The sequence below is a fragment of the Brassica napus genome, chromosome A9 (genome assembly GCF_020379485.1).
Source record: "Brassica napus cultivar Da-Ae chromosome A9, Da-Ae, whole genome shotgun sequence".
Lineage (NCBI taxonomy): Eukaryota > Viridiplantae > Streptophyta > Magnoliopsida > Brassicales > Brassicaceae > Brassica > Brassica napus.
This window is the reverse complement of record NC_063442.1, coordinates 12,119,346-12,136,752: the sequence shown is the minus strand read 5'-3', so window position 1 is coordinate 12,136,752 and position 17,407 is coordinate 12,119,346. Positions and strand designations below refer to the sequence as shown.

At 36.0% G+C, this 17,407-nt stretch overlaps 2 protein-coding genes across 3 annotated transcripts; one reads left to right on the top strand and one right to left on the bottom strand.

The window, feature by feature from the left end:
• Positions 1-555: 555 nt before the first annotated feature.
• LOC106433775 (GDSL esterase/lipase At1g59030-like) lies at positions 556-3,338 on the bottom strand. Of its 2 annotated transcripts, none has more exons than XM_013874602.2 (5): positions 2,477-3,338; positions 2,249-2,379; positions 1,940-2,164; positions 1,591-1,846; positions 556-1,487 (listed from the first exon to the last, which is right to left on the bottom strand). In XM_013874602.2, exons 1-5 carry the CDS (start codon positions 2,718-2,720, stop codon positions 1,294-1,296), a joined length of 1,050 nt encoding a protein of 349 aa, XP_013730056.1. In that variant the 5' UTR covers positions 2,721-3,338; the 3' UTR covers positions 556-1,293. The 2 variants fall into 2 exon arrangements, with proteins under 2 accessions (XP_013730056.1, XP_013730057.1); XM_013874603.2 differs by having other exon boundaries at positions 556-1,466.
• Positions 3,339-12,509: 9,171 nt separating this feature from the next.
• Positions 12,510-16,111, top strand: LOC106433777. The gene is made up of 3 exons (XM_048739940.1): positions 12,510-12,713; positions 13,387-14,032; positions 14,201-16,111. Exons 2-3 carry the CDS (start codon positions 13,415-13,417, stop codon positions 15,899-15,901), a joined length of 2,319 nt encoding a protein of 772 aa, XP_048595897.1. The 5' UTR covers positions 12,510-12,713; positions 13,387-13,414; the 3' UTR covers positions 15,902-16,111.
• Positions 16,112-17,407: the final 1,296 nt, after the last annotated feature.

Below are 17,407 nucleotides of genomic sequence, written 5' to 3'. Positions count from 1 at the left end.
ATATATATATATAATTATTAGGAACAAACCACTTGCCAAATTCCAAATAAACAGGTATTCTTCTCGTTTGAAATGTTCTTAGTGTCCAAGAGAGAACCACATTGATTTTCATAGATGATGGAAGTCTGGGACTTTCCCCGTATGGCCATTATTTCCTCACTTTGTTTATTTTATTTTGGATTTTAACCATAAATTCCATGCTTTAATTATTGTTTTGGTTTCAAAAATTTATATCATTAATTTGAATCCTAGAGTGAAAGAAGAAACTAAAATCAGTTCTAATAAGAACATGTATTAAAAATAAATGTTCTCTTCCTTTTTAATACTATCTTAAGAAAAAGACATTTTTAATAATTTATATTGTTGTATAGACACTTATAAAATTCTAAGAAAACTAAGAAGTAAGAATGACATATAGATCAAGTGAATGTGCAGTACTAGGCTTGGACATAAGAGTACCCGATTGGGTATGGATCGGTTCTTTCTGGTATCGGATTTTTTTGGGTTTTTAAACCACGCCCCAATCAGGTATTACAAAATTTCGGATCGGGTTCGAATCAGGTCCTCCTTGATCCGGATGGGTTTGATTCCGATGTGTAGAAACCTGAAAATAACCAATAACCAAAGTATATGAAACAGGTTCGGATATTTTTTTATCTAAAGTAACCATATTACCCGATTCAGTTAGTATATTTTGTATTCAAACTATCCAAATGTACCAAAAATAATTAAAAAAAATACTCATTAGATATGGTTTTGTTTGAGTATTTCTATCAAAACTATCTTATTTTATCTGAAAATACACAAAGTATTGAAAAGTAACTAATATATTTAATTTATGATTTTAATTTAAATTATTAAAATAATTATAAGTATAATTATAACTAATATTTTAGATATACATTTAACTTCTGGATATCTTCGGACACTCATTCGGTTCTCCGTTCGGATCGGGTTTGGTACTGGTTCTTCGGATATAGCAATTTAGGACCCTTTCGGTTATTTACCCCAGGTCTGATCGGGTTCGATACCCTGATTTTTGGGTCGGTTTTGGGCCGATTATTCGAGTCCGGATATTTTGTCCAGCCCCAATATAATTATTTTATATGCCATGTTTGGGAATAAAAATAAAAGAGAATGTAATAAACTGATTTTCCGTTGTATTAGTTTGTTGTAGTGCACTTTATATGACATTCATAAAATTGAAGAATGAATACACCAGAGAGACCAAAATGAGATGGGGAAACACAATCGCACCAAGAGATCAATAAGTTTTAGTTAGATGATTAAACATCAATAGATTTTGCTTAAATATTTGTCAAGCAAGTTGTCAACAATAACTTGATATGCTCTCTCCGTTGGGTGGTAGCTATCCCAAAATATATAGGCCGAGGAATTAGAACATGTGAATGGATTCAATGAGTTGCACATGTAGGATATCGCGAGAGAGCCCCTACCGCAACATCCTCTATCAGCTACCTCAAAACCTGAAACATGTTGAGATAAATTCACTTAATACTTCAGTAGTTTGGTTCAGGTTTTATGATACAAATAATTTTCTTGTAAAACTATATTTGTAAGATGAGTTACCGTATTTTGAAGGATGTTGGATCATGTCGTAAAGAGTATCATAAACATCAATGTAGAGGATTACACCGTCCAGCTCTTTATCTAAAGATTCTAGAGCTGGTGAAAGCCTTGCGTTGAATTGTTTTGCCATGTCGTTTAACGGTTTAACACATCCTCTTGTAAACATTCCTCCAAACACTGTTCTTTGAAGTGGTACACATCCAACCGGCACTGCGCTAAACACTCCGATTTTCTTAGCTCCAAGCTTATGTAATTCCTATGTATTATACATAAGGTATATAATTAGTGTTAGATATAAGGTTATATTGTTTGATTTAAGTTTGTATATTAATCAGTTTAAAATACTTACTCTTACGAATTTGACTGCTGAGTCAGCCAAGAAATTGGGATATGAGGTGCGGTCATATTTATGAGATTGAGCCATGAAAGTGTGAGCAAGGTCGTTGCTACTGGAACACACAACAAAAAAACTATGGTCCAAGATATCTTGAGCTTTTTTCTCTCCAAAATGTTGTTTGATCGTTGATATGTATCGCTTGAAATATGTTAGTTGATCCCAGACTGATATCACGGACTGCAAAAGAACAAAATAATAGAAAATGTATCAATTAACTATAAAATGTAACAAGCGCTGACGACAAAATATATTATAACATACCATAATCTTAGCCGTTAATGGATCGTAACCAGTTCCTCCAGATGCAAATGTTACACCCTTGAGAAGATCTTGGGGCTTCAAATTCGGGTTCATAAATGCTGGTAGTGACTTGGCTATTCCCAACTTTTCAGCTGAAATAAAATTGGTGAAAACAAATGTATCATGATATAAAATTAGCTATAAGATTTTCTATAAACAAATAAAAAAAATAATACTTCAAATAGTTACCAATGAGATCAGAGGGAACTCTTCCATCAGAAAATCTTCCTGTGGCCAAACCGCCGGGAAAATCCTTGCCATAGGGAGGAAAATTGCACTTCAAAAGAGTTGGGAGTCTATTGTTATTACCAGTATCCATAATTGAATCTCCAAAAACTATTAGTGCAGGGATTGTTGCATTCTTTCCTTGCTTCGCTGCATTAGTTTCAACGGCAATGAATACCAAAGCAAGCCATAACAACTGAAGCTTCATTGTCTTAGTTGATTTGTTTATTTTTCTTCTCCAGATATGTTGCCTTCTACAAATTTGAAAACATGCTTGTATATGTATGTTCTTTAAATTTGTTGAACTTCTAAAAATATAGTTGTGTTTTTGGTTCTAGTTAGTTATGACATTCCTAACAGAGATTATCGTTAGTTTTTTACCAATAACTTCGTAATGAGTTGGTTGTCATAACTTAAATATACTATGTTTGGGATTTAGACCAATTACATAAATGTAACCTCAAGACATAAAATGTTAAGCCAAACATGGTTTATAAACTACTATCATATGTTAAATTAGGATTCACATTTTACTCAGTTTATTTTACCAATTTATTACTAATAATAATTTTATCAACTATATTCACATACATATGTAATTATAAATCACATATCGTCATCATTATCTCAATATATATAATTAGGAACAAACCATTTTATCATGATAATGATTTTCCTTACTTGATTTATTTTATTTTGTATTTAACCATAAATTCCATGCTTTAATTATTATTATTTTTACAAAAATTAATATCATTAGCTTAAATCCTAGAAGAAAAGAAGACAAGAAAAGCACTTATCGTAGAAATACAAATATATATATTAGACAATAAACGTTGACAAACAAAAATATCAGAAAATAAACATTTTTTTTCCTTTTTAATATTATATATCTTAAACAAAGGAATATTTCTAATAGTTTATAATATATATATATATATATATATATCCATTATATATTAAAATAGAAGTATTACAACATTTGATGTATTAATGTGTCATCACCACAATAAGTCTTAAGATCCTTAAAGAAATAGGTTGGTCCATCTAAATATATAATAAATTTTTTATTAAATTAACCATAAATTCATTATTAATGTTCTTCATTTTTTCCTTTAATAAAAATTACGGAATTTACTAATTTGGCTAAAGTATATATGAAAATTAATTATTTTGAATAAGAAATCTTTGATAAAAATTAGTGTAACTTCTATCATATTTTTTTAATTTTAAACCAATATGTTACATTTTAATTTTTTAAAAACGATTATAAATTAATAAAACTGTTAAAAGTCTCACATTCAAGTTTTTGTGATCCATGATTTAAAAATTTTATTATGATAATAATGCAAATGATTACATAGTCATATAAGTATAAAGTATCATTTAAAAATTTTAAGATTAAAAGATGTATATTAATATTGTTTAAATTATAATATAAACCATATAAAATTCATAAATTACTAAAACTATTAATCCCAAATATTGACAACTTAATATTAAATTTTAAACTTTGCATTCAATTTTTTTAAAAAAATTATAAATTACTAAAACTATTAATTCCACAATGAAATTTCTGTTATCGGTGATTTAAAATTTTTGTTATAAGAACATACAAATGATCAAAAAGCAATATGATTAGAAATCATCATTTAATATATATTAATATTAAAAATAGACTATATATACTTTAATATCATTTAAATTTAATATTGTACCATATAAAATATAAAGTGATTGTTTAGATTAATAAAATTTATTTATGTGTTTGCACCAATTTAATTATATACGTAATAGTTACTGACTTTTTAATTATTTTTTTATATATTTACTATTTAATAATATGTAAAAAAACATATAATACATAAAAATTATATGTATATATAAAATGTTTATTTTGCACAAGACGCATATCTTAATCTAGTATATATATAAACCTAACAATGGCATGTAATAAGATCCAGTGCTTTATAAATTATTTGATATGCCAAGTTTGCGTTAAACATATCCAACTTTATAGAACACATCCTAAATCCCCTATATATTAATTGAAAAACATTACAACTTCTTTTTGTAGTCACGTGTTATCACTAGGATGATTCTTAGAATCATTAGAGAACTATGTTGGTTCATCTAATTATATAATAGGTTTTTTATTAAATAAAATTTATGGAATTGTCTAATGTGCCTAAAGTATATATGACTATTAATAATTTTGAATAATAACGATTTGATAAAAAATAGTGTAACTTCTATCATATTTGTTTACTTTTAAATTATTAAAATAAATTTAAAAACCACATTACCATATAATAAAATTTAAATTTTTCTGTATATATTATTTTTTGAATTTTTAAAAACACTATAAATTATTAAAGTTGTTAAGAGTCTCACATTCAAATTTGTGATCCATGGTTTAAAATTTTTGTTACGATAAAATACAAATGATTACAAAATCATATAAGAAAAAATTCTAATTTAATTAATTATTAAGATTAAAAGAGATATTATATATATATATATGTATATTTAAATTAAACTATATACCATATAAAATACATAAATATTTTAATTTTGAAATTTACTTTGAACTTTTTTTTTTTGATTAAAGCTTTGAACAAACATTGACAGCTTAATTTTAAAAAAATTATAAATTACTAAAACATTTAATCTCACAATGAAAAATTTTGTTATGAGTAATTTAATATTATGATACAAATGATACAAATGAACAAAAAAAATCATAGGAATATAAAGCATCATTTAATAGACATTAATATTAAAAATATATTATGTATGTTAATATCATTTAAATTTAATTATATATCCTATCAAATAGAAAAAATATTGTTTGGATTAATAATATTGATTTATATGTTTGCACCAATTAAATTATATATGTAATAGTTACTGAATTTTAATTATTCAATATATATTTATTATTTTTTGCTAAATGGTAAATATCATGAATCAAAATGAAAGTTATGGATACAAATGAATTGCATCCACAATTCGCTTACAAAGCCAATTTGCATCTTAGAGGCCGCAAAAGTTTTAAAAAACCCCTAAGAGACTAAGAGATTAAATTTAAGCTTCTAACAAGAGAAAGCTGAAGTTAATAATGCAATAAGATCAAGAGAAACAACAACGTAGGCACCCTATCCAAAACGCTTCTTGCTGAACCGGAACAAAACCGAAGAAGCAAGAGAATAGCCAGAGAAGACTCAGTTGAGAACTCACCGAACTGGCTCCAAGCAGACATCGACGGTAGCGCCTTCCTTACGCCCCAGAGCTCCGCTGGAGGAGGACGTCAACCAACCAACCCCTAGCTATCTCGACAGTTGACAAAGGTTCAGGCCCGAAGTGACGCTGCTTACGCTGAGGCTCGAGTTATGGTCAAGCGTAGGCGGTACAAACAGGCTCCAAAACCACCCACGCGACACAAATGATGCAGCAAGACTACGAGATAACACAATGTCTGACTGTCGGAGCTTTGAATGCAAGGGTATGAAGCGCAGAGGAGGTATGAAGCTCCTCGACAACAGGCGGTCCGAGAGGCGATAGAGGGCTATGCCTAAATGCAAGTGAATCACGATATCGGGTTGTCCTCAAAACCCTAGTAGACAACATCGGTAGCAAGCAGGGGATCCAAACGATCACCGTAGGAAGCCATGGTTATTGTCTCTTGAATTAAGGGAGAGGTCCCGACGAGATCCTCATGCTCTTCATATCGTTTTGAACGAGGGGAAACAAAAACGGGAAAGCTCTAACATGAACAACCGAAGGAGGAGGCAGGGGAAACTAAGAGGAGGCGGAGAACGGAGATGAAGCAAAGCACTTTATTCCAGCAAGCCTCTGAGGCGGATCTGACCCAGATCCAGGCTTACACAAAACCCTAGATCTACCAAGCCGACGGTGTAGAAACCCGTTAAAAAAAAAAAAAAAAAAAAAGAAAGAATAGAAAAGAGTGGTCGAGTATCTTTGTGGTGGTCGAGTCGCAGGCGATAAGGATCGATCGAGAAGTTTTGAAGTACGAGGTGGGCGAAGAAGTGATCGTGAGTGAACTATGAGTCGAATAAGTTGCTCGACCATAGTTAGAAAATGTCTTAGATTGATGAGACAAACGTTTTGGAAGCATAACATTTTTGGAAGCACGACGGTTTAGAAGCTCGACGTTTGTGAAGAATGACGTTTCTTCAGCACAAAGTTTTCCGCGAAACTTCGTATCAGCGGAATATTATTTTGAAGACATTGGAAGCATGATGGGACTTAAGCAGGACGGGAAGCAAGCACGACGGGATCGAAGCACGACGGGAAAACCCAAAATTAGACGTAAACCCTAATTTAGGTATTATGCAAGTCTTCGATGAAGCCGAAGGATCGGGAATATTTACCGCCAAGGTCAGACTTCAGATTGGAGTTTATTAAAAATATTAAACTCATCTGAACGGGAGAAGAAAAATATTTTGGGTTAATCGCGGGTCAAAAATTTACCGGAAGGACCGAAATCAGGCCAATGGACTGAGAAGCTCGAGGTGGCTCGTTGCATGGGTTCAGGACGTGGTGTCAACCATCCAGCAAGATAAGTGTCTACAGAAGCTCGAGGTGTCGCCATGCATGAAAGCAGTCCATGCAGCCTGACACGTAGAAGCACAAGGTGGAACGGCCAAGCACGAGGTGTCTCCGCGCATGCAACCGAAGCATGCGGCCAGCCATGTGTGTGATGCTGTGGCGCCTTGCATGAGTTCCAGTCATGCAGCCTGACATCTGGGGGGGAGTGGTGGCGTCCTGCATGTGTCCTGGACATGCAGCCAGCCATGTGGAGCACGAGGTGCCGCCGCGCATGCGTCCGGAGCCATGCGAAGCGACACACGGGTGGCCACCAACCTGAATCTGATTGGCTGGTGTCTTCTATAAATAGGCCACTACCCCAGCTAATTTGAGGACATCCAGACCTGTCCAAAGCCATTTCAAAACATGAGAGAAAAGTAGAGAAAGAAAGCAAGTGATTCCGAGCTATTTCGAGAGTTTTAGAGAATTTTCGAGATCAGTTCTCTACTGATTTCGAGTCAGCGCCAAAGGAAGGTTCTGTCCAACTGAAGATCAATCAAGTCAAGATCAGTTAAGATGGGAAGTCAACGTGGCTAGAGAGATAGAAAGAAATAAAGTGGTCGATGTAGAGTATGGTCGATTCTGAAGACCGATACTCCACCGAGAAGGCCAGTTTCGTCCAATCGATGATTCTATACGATTGTGAGGCGGAAGCTCTGTCCAATTCAATCCGTCCAAGCCAGTCATATTCTCCTACAATCAAGTGGAGGTGCTGTCCAAGATTAGTTCAGTTCCATGGGTTCAGATCAGTCGAAGTTCTCCTCGATACTCCGCCGAAATGTCCGAAGAACTGTCCAGCAGCTAAAGGAGATTCTGTCCAGATCAGTCCATCCAGACCTGTCAGTTTCTTCATGGTGACGCCGAGGTTCTGTCTAAGTCGAGTCCAGTCCACTCCAGTCATGTCGTCAATTGGGTTTTTGCCAAGTCTTCTCCGATCAACCAGCTGCTTCTCGCCTAGAACACTGTGAGTTGGCTTGTGTGAATTTCACTTGGAATTTAGGGTAGATCGAGTTTGCATATAGATTAGAATGATCAGGCTATTGAATGGTAGAGTCCTTAGGGTTATTTTATGGAACCGGACTCAGTTTAGCAAGGGCTAAGCTGAGATGAATGGAATTAAGACTGAATTGATAACCTGATTAGGACCAAGATTAGGATGCATCATGTTTTCTATTCTTGCGTGTTGATATGGTTGAGTGCAGGTTCCCGTTATCTTTAAAGATAGTTTCTCAGCGGGAGGCTGGACTATCTGGGTAACGGTTTGATTGTATTGTTTAGTATTGATATTATTGTTTAGTAGTTAGTACTAAGGGTCTTAGGCCATATAGGCCGGACTACTGGTACTACTGGTTTGTGTTGTAGAGTTGAGTGTCTAGTTAGGATCTGGAACTTTATCGTTACGTTAGGTTCTAAATTGAGTTTGTGTTGTGTGAGTGGTGCCGACAGTATGTGCGTAACCCGCCCATACTAGGCTTGTTTGGGGTTGATTAGTGTTTCCTCGCCCTCATATTCAGCGGGTTCAAGGAAACCCCTTATTCGCTGGATCGGGAAGACTCAGAGAGACGGGATCATGGCCTATGGCTGAGTGATTACACGACGGTGTAATGTGGCAGTGATCCGAAGGACTGTGGGCTGTCGCGCGGTGACCCGAATGACTGTGGGCCGCGGTCGGTTGAAAGTTCCTTCTTCTGGCCTTTGTGGTAGGAAGATAGGATATTGCCGATAGAGAGGATGAACACTAAGTCACCATTTCCCGGGGTAGTGTGTTGTGTTGTGTTTAGATCGAGTTAGTGTAACATCGATATACGGTGTTACAAGTTAGATCGAGTCGTAGTTACTCATAGTCTTATTATTGTGATTGTGTTTGTGGTTGACTGATTTGCTTGCAGGTTCTGACATTAAGTCTTAAGTCTGGTTTAGGTACCGGATTAGGCTTGGTGTGTATTTGGTTAGTGTAGGCCTGATGTTGGCATGTATATGTTTGAGGGATTGCTTGTGAAGGGTATTAAAGCTATGTGGTATCATTGGTTGGCCGATCATGTTCTTGTTTGATTGTTGGTTGATCGATTAATGATACTTGTATAGTCTAAGTGTCTAACACTACATGAGTATTGAACTCAGGCGTATATATGGTTAGCTAGGGATTGTTTGTTGACTTGTTTTAATGCAGGTTCCCGTTACTTGAAGTTAGATCGTGGCAGGAGGCCAAGTCTAACTTAGTAACGGTTTGCTTAGCCTTAGCTTTTATTGCATGCTAGGGCTAGATTGATTGTTATTTTGGGTTTCTGGATAGAGTTTAGGTTGCGGGTAGAGGCCGCCAGCTCACTGAGTAATACTAGATTACTCATCCAACTCCGTTGTCCTTTTTGCAGGTCGCTTTAGGCAAAGATGATCGGATAGCTCGGTGCTGGACGTTAGGACCGCCGGTGTAGATTTTCATGCCTTTTGTAAACGGTATTGTGAATTGTGTTATGTTGACTCGATTTGGCATTAGGCCGGGCCCAGTCTTGGATTATTCTATGTATGAATATTTCCTAAATTAATAAAAGTAATTGTTTTATATGCGCTTCATGAGTACTCTGATATTTGACTAGTCCGGTCTAACACAACGTTAGGTCGTAGTACGGGTTGAAAAGCCTTAGGCCTCGATCTAACGGAAAACGCTAACTCTAGGTACGGGTTGCAAAGCCTTGTGCCTTGACGCAGTGGGACGAGTTAGTGGATGAACTGGTCTAGGTCGTGGAGTAAAGTTTGTGACTCTGACCGAATCGTCCCTAGCCCGTCACGTAGCGCTTCCGGACCATGGTGTTGGGTTGGACGGTCAGTCATGTTCTTGTTTGATTGTTGGCTGGCCGGTTGGCCTTTCATCTCCAACCCTTGGTGTGGGTCGTCCGTCGGTCATGTTCTTGTTTGATTGTTGGTCGGTGGGTTGACCTATGCTTAGGCGGTTCGGGGGTGTTACAGACGGTGCCTCCTGTAGGCAACCGGACAATCACAACCTCACCCTCTCTCCGGAGACACTAGGGACACACTCAAATATCGATTTAGTCACCGGATCCGGCCGCAATCAGGTGAAGACTAGAGAAGGAGGAGCAAAGAGGAGGTGAGGAGACCATAGCTTAACAGGGATGAGGACTGGATCAAGGGGAGTGATTAGGGGTGGTGGCCGACGGTTAAAAGCTTACCGCCAGCCACCGGAGAAGAATCAAAGAAGAACACCGAAGAAGATGAGGTTTGGAGAAGAGAGAACATAGATAATTTTCTCTCACCTCTTTCTTAATTATGTTTAGTGTATATATATTTATTATTTCATAATATACATAAAATAATTTTTATATATAATCGGCAAGACAAGACGCGGATCTTATATAATAAAATAGGAATAACAACATGTATTGATACCGAATATATAGACTCCATAACTGCACCAATTTGTAACAATTTCATCTATATACTATACCCCCTTTGTTAAACAAAGCATCTCTATACCATACCTACTTTCTAATGGTTCGTCTACCCCAGTTTGATTAATTAGACGGTTGGCGTAAAACGTCCTATGTCGATAGGTCGTAAATTGTTAACCCGACGTAGAAACCCTAGTTCAAACCGATAGAAAAAAGAGTATCATCCATTAGTATTTTTTTATTCTTGATCCAGAGCCTATTATTGATATAGGTTGATAGATAAATTTTAGATATTCTACAAGGTTGCACCAGCCATGGATTTGATGTGTTACTACCGTGATGGAATTTTACTTTCACGTACATATTAGTTTTGAGATGCTTAAGAACCTTAAATTTATGATGAAAAGTTATTATAAATCACTAGACTAATGCTGCTCATACGCACTGATTTTTATTATCTTATAAGTTTCATTAGGATATATTTCTGATATTTGAAATTTAGGTTAAGGAGATGAGATTTGATCATGTTGAGGCAATCCACAATCTAATCTCGAAGAAAGTAAAGAACTAGAGATTAAAACTCGGTTGAGGCTTTTGTGTAAAAAAAAAAAAAAATCGGTTGAGGCAAATACCCTTTTTTAGGGTTTGCTTATTGATTGTGTGAATGAAATAATTTACAACCCTTAAGACCTTTATTTGCATGTGATTCTCTGATTTCTTGGCTATGTGTATAAAGAACATCAATAAAAAGTATGAACAAACCATTTTATACTATGGGTATAATAAACTAGACAAAACACAGTTTTGAAGTATCATTAGTATATCATTACAGTTCCGGGTATGAATTTGCATTTTGGCTTATATTCTTGATGTACGAGTTACTCGAAAATCCTAGTTCTCACTATAATCGGGTCACTTAAATTTAGACAACTTATTTAATTTGGAGATCACCGACGCCAATCAAAGTTTAATTGGATGAAGTACATATTGAAAGCACTAAATCATAAGGTGTTTACAAACATATAGTTTAACTTTAGGATTAGAATTTGTGAAGCAGCTTAAGTCATACAAATAAATTGGAGAACATTCTTTCCATAAGCTACCTTAGCTATGTCAACATTTTTCAGGTTAGTGTTGTTACAAAGTTGTGTCATGAAAAGAAGAAAAAAAAAACAATTCAACCTTAAGAAGATGTGGATATACATGATGGAGTTAAAAATATACATCGAATTTTCTCCCCATTCTGCATTCAGAAGTGGAAATTCCTATTTAGACAATGATATACATGATTTTTAATGGGAGAACAACACTTATTTCAGTAAATATATTTCTAAACTGGTGAAGATAATGTCTAAATTGGTCAATTAGTATGTGCTTCTCGATTCATTTGGAAGAGGCTGTGATTGTCAAGAGTATGTTATCCTTTTTTCTCTTTCACGGCTTTTATGTAACTTGAAAGCATATATTTCTGTAAACTGTGCTTAAAGAACGTTTGATGATACATGTTATGTAAAATATTGTACTTTGGTTTGATTTTCAAACCATTTTAACCAGTTAAAAGTTGTTATCAAAAGAGAAATCATAATACCATGTTTAATAAGCTCTAATATATGGTGTGATCGGTCTAAAACTATTATTGTATTTGCCATCATTTATATTCAAACTCGTATTAGGTATGTTTTTGAATATTGTTTTATTGACGAAAAGCAAAATTTTGGAAAAAAATAATAGATGATATATTTTTTTTGGTCGAGTGATATGTTTATTTTACTATACGTAATAAGTCTATAGTTGCTAATTTTACTATAGAAAAATAAGACTTATGGATTCATTCTTATTCCAAAAATATATTCTTTCAAAGTGAATAAAGAAAAAAAAATACAATATGTAAATATACATAGAATTAAAGAAATCATTATAAGAATATTTTGGTTGTAAGCTATTTTCTCTTCTTTAATTTATTTTTATTTTTTCTCCAAGAGAAACTTTTGGTCCTTGTTGTTGTGTTCTCTCTCGAAGACTTGTGTTGAAAGAGCGAGCGGCCAGAGTGATCTCTCTCCATCTCTCCCACCACATAAAGGAAACTAAACTTGTTCGGTCGTTGCCTAGTCGAGTCGAAGGAGTCTCGTCTCACTGCAATGCAAACCTGACACTATCTCTCTTCTTTCGATAACCTCTTCAGTCAGGTTTTTACCAAATCTCTCTTTAATACCGTTTTAGGTAATACACGTTCGTGTTCGTGCGATAGCTTTCGCGGTTTGCCAAAAAAACGTTATTGTTAATGCATAGAGAGATCGAGCAAAAAAACAAGATCCTTTTTTTTACATGAAGTGTTCATCTTTTGTCTTCACGTTTTCTGCTAGGCCGGCGTTAAAGATTTCAACTTTATGCTTTGCTTTGCTTCACTTCGTTTCCAATGTGATGTTTATCTCTTTACGTGTGGTCTGTTATCGTTTAGAAATTACTTGTCTTTGTTTGGGATTGACCCTTATCGTTCAAAGATAAGAAGCACGTTCTTGATTCTGGGTTTCACGCTCTGAAAACAAATCGATTCTATTCGTTTTTTTTTTGTCTAAGTCTTGTTTGGTTTCTTTGATTTTGCCTATGTGGTTCTGTTTCTTGTTTTCTGATTTCAAACAGTAGATTTATATCTCATTCTCCTTTATTGTATCTTTGCCTGTATGTGATTTTTTAAGCTTTTGTTTTCAAGACCTTGGGGGCAATGAGTGAAGAGTTTGTTCTTATATGATCTCAGATTAACCTGTTGTGTATGTGTTCGTCTGCTTGTTATAGTTTGCCAATGTACACTTGGAGTATGTTCTTTAACATTAAATGAGTGTGATCTTCTCTTATATGCAGTTTTTTTTTTTAAATTCCCATTTTAAAAATGGACGAAGAAAAGACTCTTATGGAAGAATATGTGTGTGGAGATCCAAAAGTTGATATTCGTGTTGGAGACGAGTATCAAGCCGAGATACCTCCTTTGATATCTGAATCCGAACGTGCAGCTGCCTATCTTTCGAATCCTCTAGCTTCTGAATCTAATGCCGTAGCTGTGGGACTACCTGTTGACATAACGTGGATAGACACCAAACTTAAAGACGATGTTAATGTAGACATGAACGAGTCTCTCAAATCTCTGAAAACCAAAAGAAACCGCAGAGTTGAGAAGATGAATCTTGAAGCTGTGCCTGAGAGACCATCAAGTTCTTGGGAAGATTTGGAGGTAGATGCCTTTGTTCTCGGTCTGTATACATTCGGGAAGAACTTTGCTCAGGTAAAGACGTTCTTGGAGAGCAAAGAAACAGGAGAACTACTTTCTTTTTACTACGGGAAGTTCTACAAATCTAGTAAGCACAAGATTTGGTCAAACTCCCTTAAGAAACGGAGTAGAAAATGCATACAAGGGAAGAAGCTCTACTCAGGCTGGAGACTACATCTGTTGCTGTCCCGTTTGATGCCCAGCATTACCGATGAATCATCGCTGAAAACAAAGCTTGTGAATGTGAGTCTCCTTTGCACATTCTCTTACACTTAATATATCATTGAATGTGTTAATGTGTATTTTCCAGTGACAGCTGGGACGAAACTAATATTACATGTTGTGGTTTCGGTTCTGACAAAGAAAAAAAAAGTGTACTAACAAACAATGGTTTGCATGATCCATTAACAGGTCTCAAAGTCATTAGCTGAAGGGAACACATCTCTGGAGAAATACATCAGCTCTGTGAAGGAGCTAGTGGGTCTTAAGTCTCTTGTAGAGGCAGTAGCAATCGGTAAAGACAAAGAAGATCTGACAGTTCTAACAACGGAGCCTGTTAAATCGAAGCAATGGTTCACAGTTTCCTCTTCTGCTGCGGTTCCTGCTGGTTTAGGGGTGTACAGTTCACTCACATGTGATGAAATAATCGAGAAACTGAGTGGTGGTTCCCGTCTAAGCAAGGCCCGTTGCAATGATATCTTCTGGGAAGCTGTGTGGCCGCGTTTGCTAGCCAGAGGGTGGCGTTCTGAGCAGCCTAAAGACCGAGGCAAAGACAACATTGTCTTCCTCATCCCTGGTGTAAAGAAGTTTTCGAGGCGGAAACTTGTTAAGCAGAATCATTACTTTGATTCCATCAGTGACATTATTAAAAAAGTTGTTTCGGATCCTGAGCTTCTTGAGTTTGATGAGGCAGCAGAGATAAGAGCTCCCAGTGAGAATAAAGAGGACCAATTAAAAAGGCGTTACCTAAAGTCTCCAGAGTCCTCTTCTTCTACACATATGAAGTTCACTGTTGTGGATACTACTAGTTTGGCTGCAGGAGGCAAGTTGTGTGCGTTTAGGGAGTTGAAGAATCCGAATCCAGAATCTCTAGGTTCTCAATCAAAGGCCTCTTGTGTGGATGTAGAGAAGCATGGTAAAGAATGTAAGTGGGAAAAGAGACGAATGAAGAAACTGGTGGAAGAGCCGGTGAGGTTCATGATTGTGGATTCATCAGGGATAAGGAGACGGAGACGTTTGCCCGCTAGTGATCCATCATCTTCGCAGAACAACCAGTCTGGTGCCAGTACAGGTGTGACTGGTTCTGGTGTGAAGGAGGAGAAGGTTCGGTCAAAGAAGAGGTCTGTCCGAAAATCAAAATCTGCTAACAATCATTCTCTTAGTTCTTCATTTCCCTTGCCAAAACGAAGGAAGCTCAGTGCGTGTGTAAGGAAAGATATAGAACGTTTTGGTGAAAGTTCGATCAAGACTGAGAAAGCAGAAGAAGAAGAAGCTGGAGACGGGATAGAGATTCCAAAGACTGAACCAAATGAGTTATGTTCATCAGAAAGACAACAACAAGAGGAGTCAAAGCAGTTGTTGTGTTCTTCAAATGATCTGGAAGAGAAACTGATTCAACTTCCTTCAAGGTCAGGCTCAGACAAGAGGAATTCTCCTTCCACTGATCATGGAACTAGTCAAGAAACTGCATCAATAAAACAAGAAGAAGAAGAAGAGCAAAACCAAGAGATAAACGCAGATCCTCCGAGAAGACAAAGCACAAGAAAGAGGCCATTGACGACTCGTGCTCTTGAAGCTCTTGAGTCAGGATTTTTTACAGCAAAGAGTACACCTAAACCGATAAAAAGGGAAAGGTCTAAAAGGATCAAGCACTCAGCCAATGTGAGTAACAGAGCTCAAGGTGAGTCAGACGATGGTTTTCTTGTGAAGGAAAGTACATCAAGTAAGCCGCTGGACGGAGTAGAGTGTTCGGAACCGAGCTTTCTTGCGGATAAAGCAACAAGAGCAGCGAGTAAGCCTGTGGATGAAACAGAGGATTCTAACAGGGAGACAAGCGAGTTCTCTACTAAACGTCCTCCCATTCTTTTGAAACTTCCCTTTAAGCGAGGCTGAAGTAGAATGAATCATTTTTGGGCTTTTACCTGATCTTAGAGCTTCAACTCTCTGAAGAAATGTGTATAGAAAAAAAAAACTCCGTTTCTTTTGTTTTTGCCTGGTACAACTCTTTGAAGACATTTTTATTCTTTTGAAATCGTTTCTCTTTATAATGAGCTCACACTTCCTAAATTTCTAAGATAGATAAATAAAGATATGTTTTTAGTCCATCTCTAGTACATTAACCAGAACTATATTTAGATTTCATTTTTCGGTTATATCTTTGTGTAAAGATCCAGTGGGATGAATGATTCACATAGGAATATACATGCTAGATACGGAGTGTAGAGGCCGCTTCACTGTATCATTCATTGTCTCGTGAGCTAGTCATTTGCCCAACAAGTATATTTAAGATCCCATCCATTGCTTGACTGTCTTTTTTCGGCCATAACACGGTCTAGCTTGATACGGTGACATTTGGAGAGTCTTGACCATCTTATAATTAAGCTCGTCTCACTTCGTTTGTCTAGACCCAAATGCTTATCATGGTCCTTTGGTCGATAGAAATGGTCTTCAGTGTCAATTCTCAGGTCCGGATCATCTAGCTCCACTCCAAGCTCCTTTGTTGACCTTCCCGGGCCGTCCTGGTTGGTGGTGGTGCCAGAGCCATGATCACATCGATAGATGTAAACTTATGATGGTGTGTTAGTGCAAATGAATTATTTATATTTCGAGAAAAGATAGGAAAATGGTCAAATGGAAAATATGTGATTAAAAATAGTGAAATGCATGCCCATAAAACACACTCAAAATAGAGTAGCACTTAAGATACTCTATGCTATTGAAAATACTCGACTACAAGTCTTTCTTCATTTGACAATTTCTAATGATGATGTTATGTATCATTAAAAAAAAGATTTGAGACTCGTTTGACTTTATTAGTTTTAATTGCCTTTGATAATTTTTCACTTTGAGTATTTAGGAACCTCAGCAGACACTTGAAATAAACTGATTTCATGATACATTCACCTTATCATACTAGTACTGGTAATGACGAAAGCATATTCATTGATTATAACCATCTGTCTAGCTTACTTTATTTATTCAATAGAAAGATATATACGAATTGAACATCACACCCAAATGAAAACATAAGCATATATAGCTTGGTCTCTGCCTTCATTGACCACCTGCAAGCCGTATAGGTTAAGTGAAGACTTCGATTGCATTGAAAAGTGAATTGAATTATATGATTCATTAGGTGATAAAACAATATAAGATCTGAATCTACACAAATTGTGATGAAAATGGCCATGAGCAGCGTAGCCCTTGATGAAGGTCCAACACGCCGGAATTGTATAATCACCGACTTGGATGTCATTATCAGGTTTTCTAAGCACTAAATGTGATCCTAAGAGACTCGCTGTGAGCTATTAGTTAAGATATGTCAGTACACGAAGAAGCAGAATGGTAGATACTCTATAAATGGGTGAAAGTCATGGATTTGTAGTCTTCCCATGTTAA

Coding starts and splice junctions, on each gene's coding strand:
- LOC106433775 (XM_013874602.2), bottom strand. CDS start 2,720: ATGAAGCTTCAGTTGTTATGGCTTGCTTTGGTATTCATTGCCGTTGAA. Junction 2,380..2,476: donor AGTTCCCTCTGATCTCATTG/GTAACTATTTGA, acceptor ATTTTATTTCAG/CTGAAAAGTTGGGAATAGCC. Junction 1,488..1,590: donor CCAACATCCTTCAAAATACG/GTAACTCATCTT, acceptor AACATGTTTCAG/GTTTTGAGGTAGCTGATAGA.
- LOC106433777 (XM_048739940.1), top strand. CDS start 13,415: ATGGACGAAGAAAAGACTCTTATGGAAGAATATGTGTGTGGAGATCCA. Junction 14,033..14,200: donor TGAAAACAAAGCTTGTGAAT/GTGAGTCTCCTT, acceptor ATCCATTAACAG/GTCTCAAAGTCATTAGCTGA.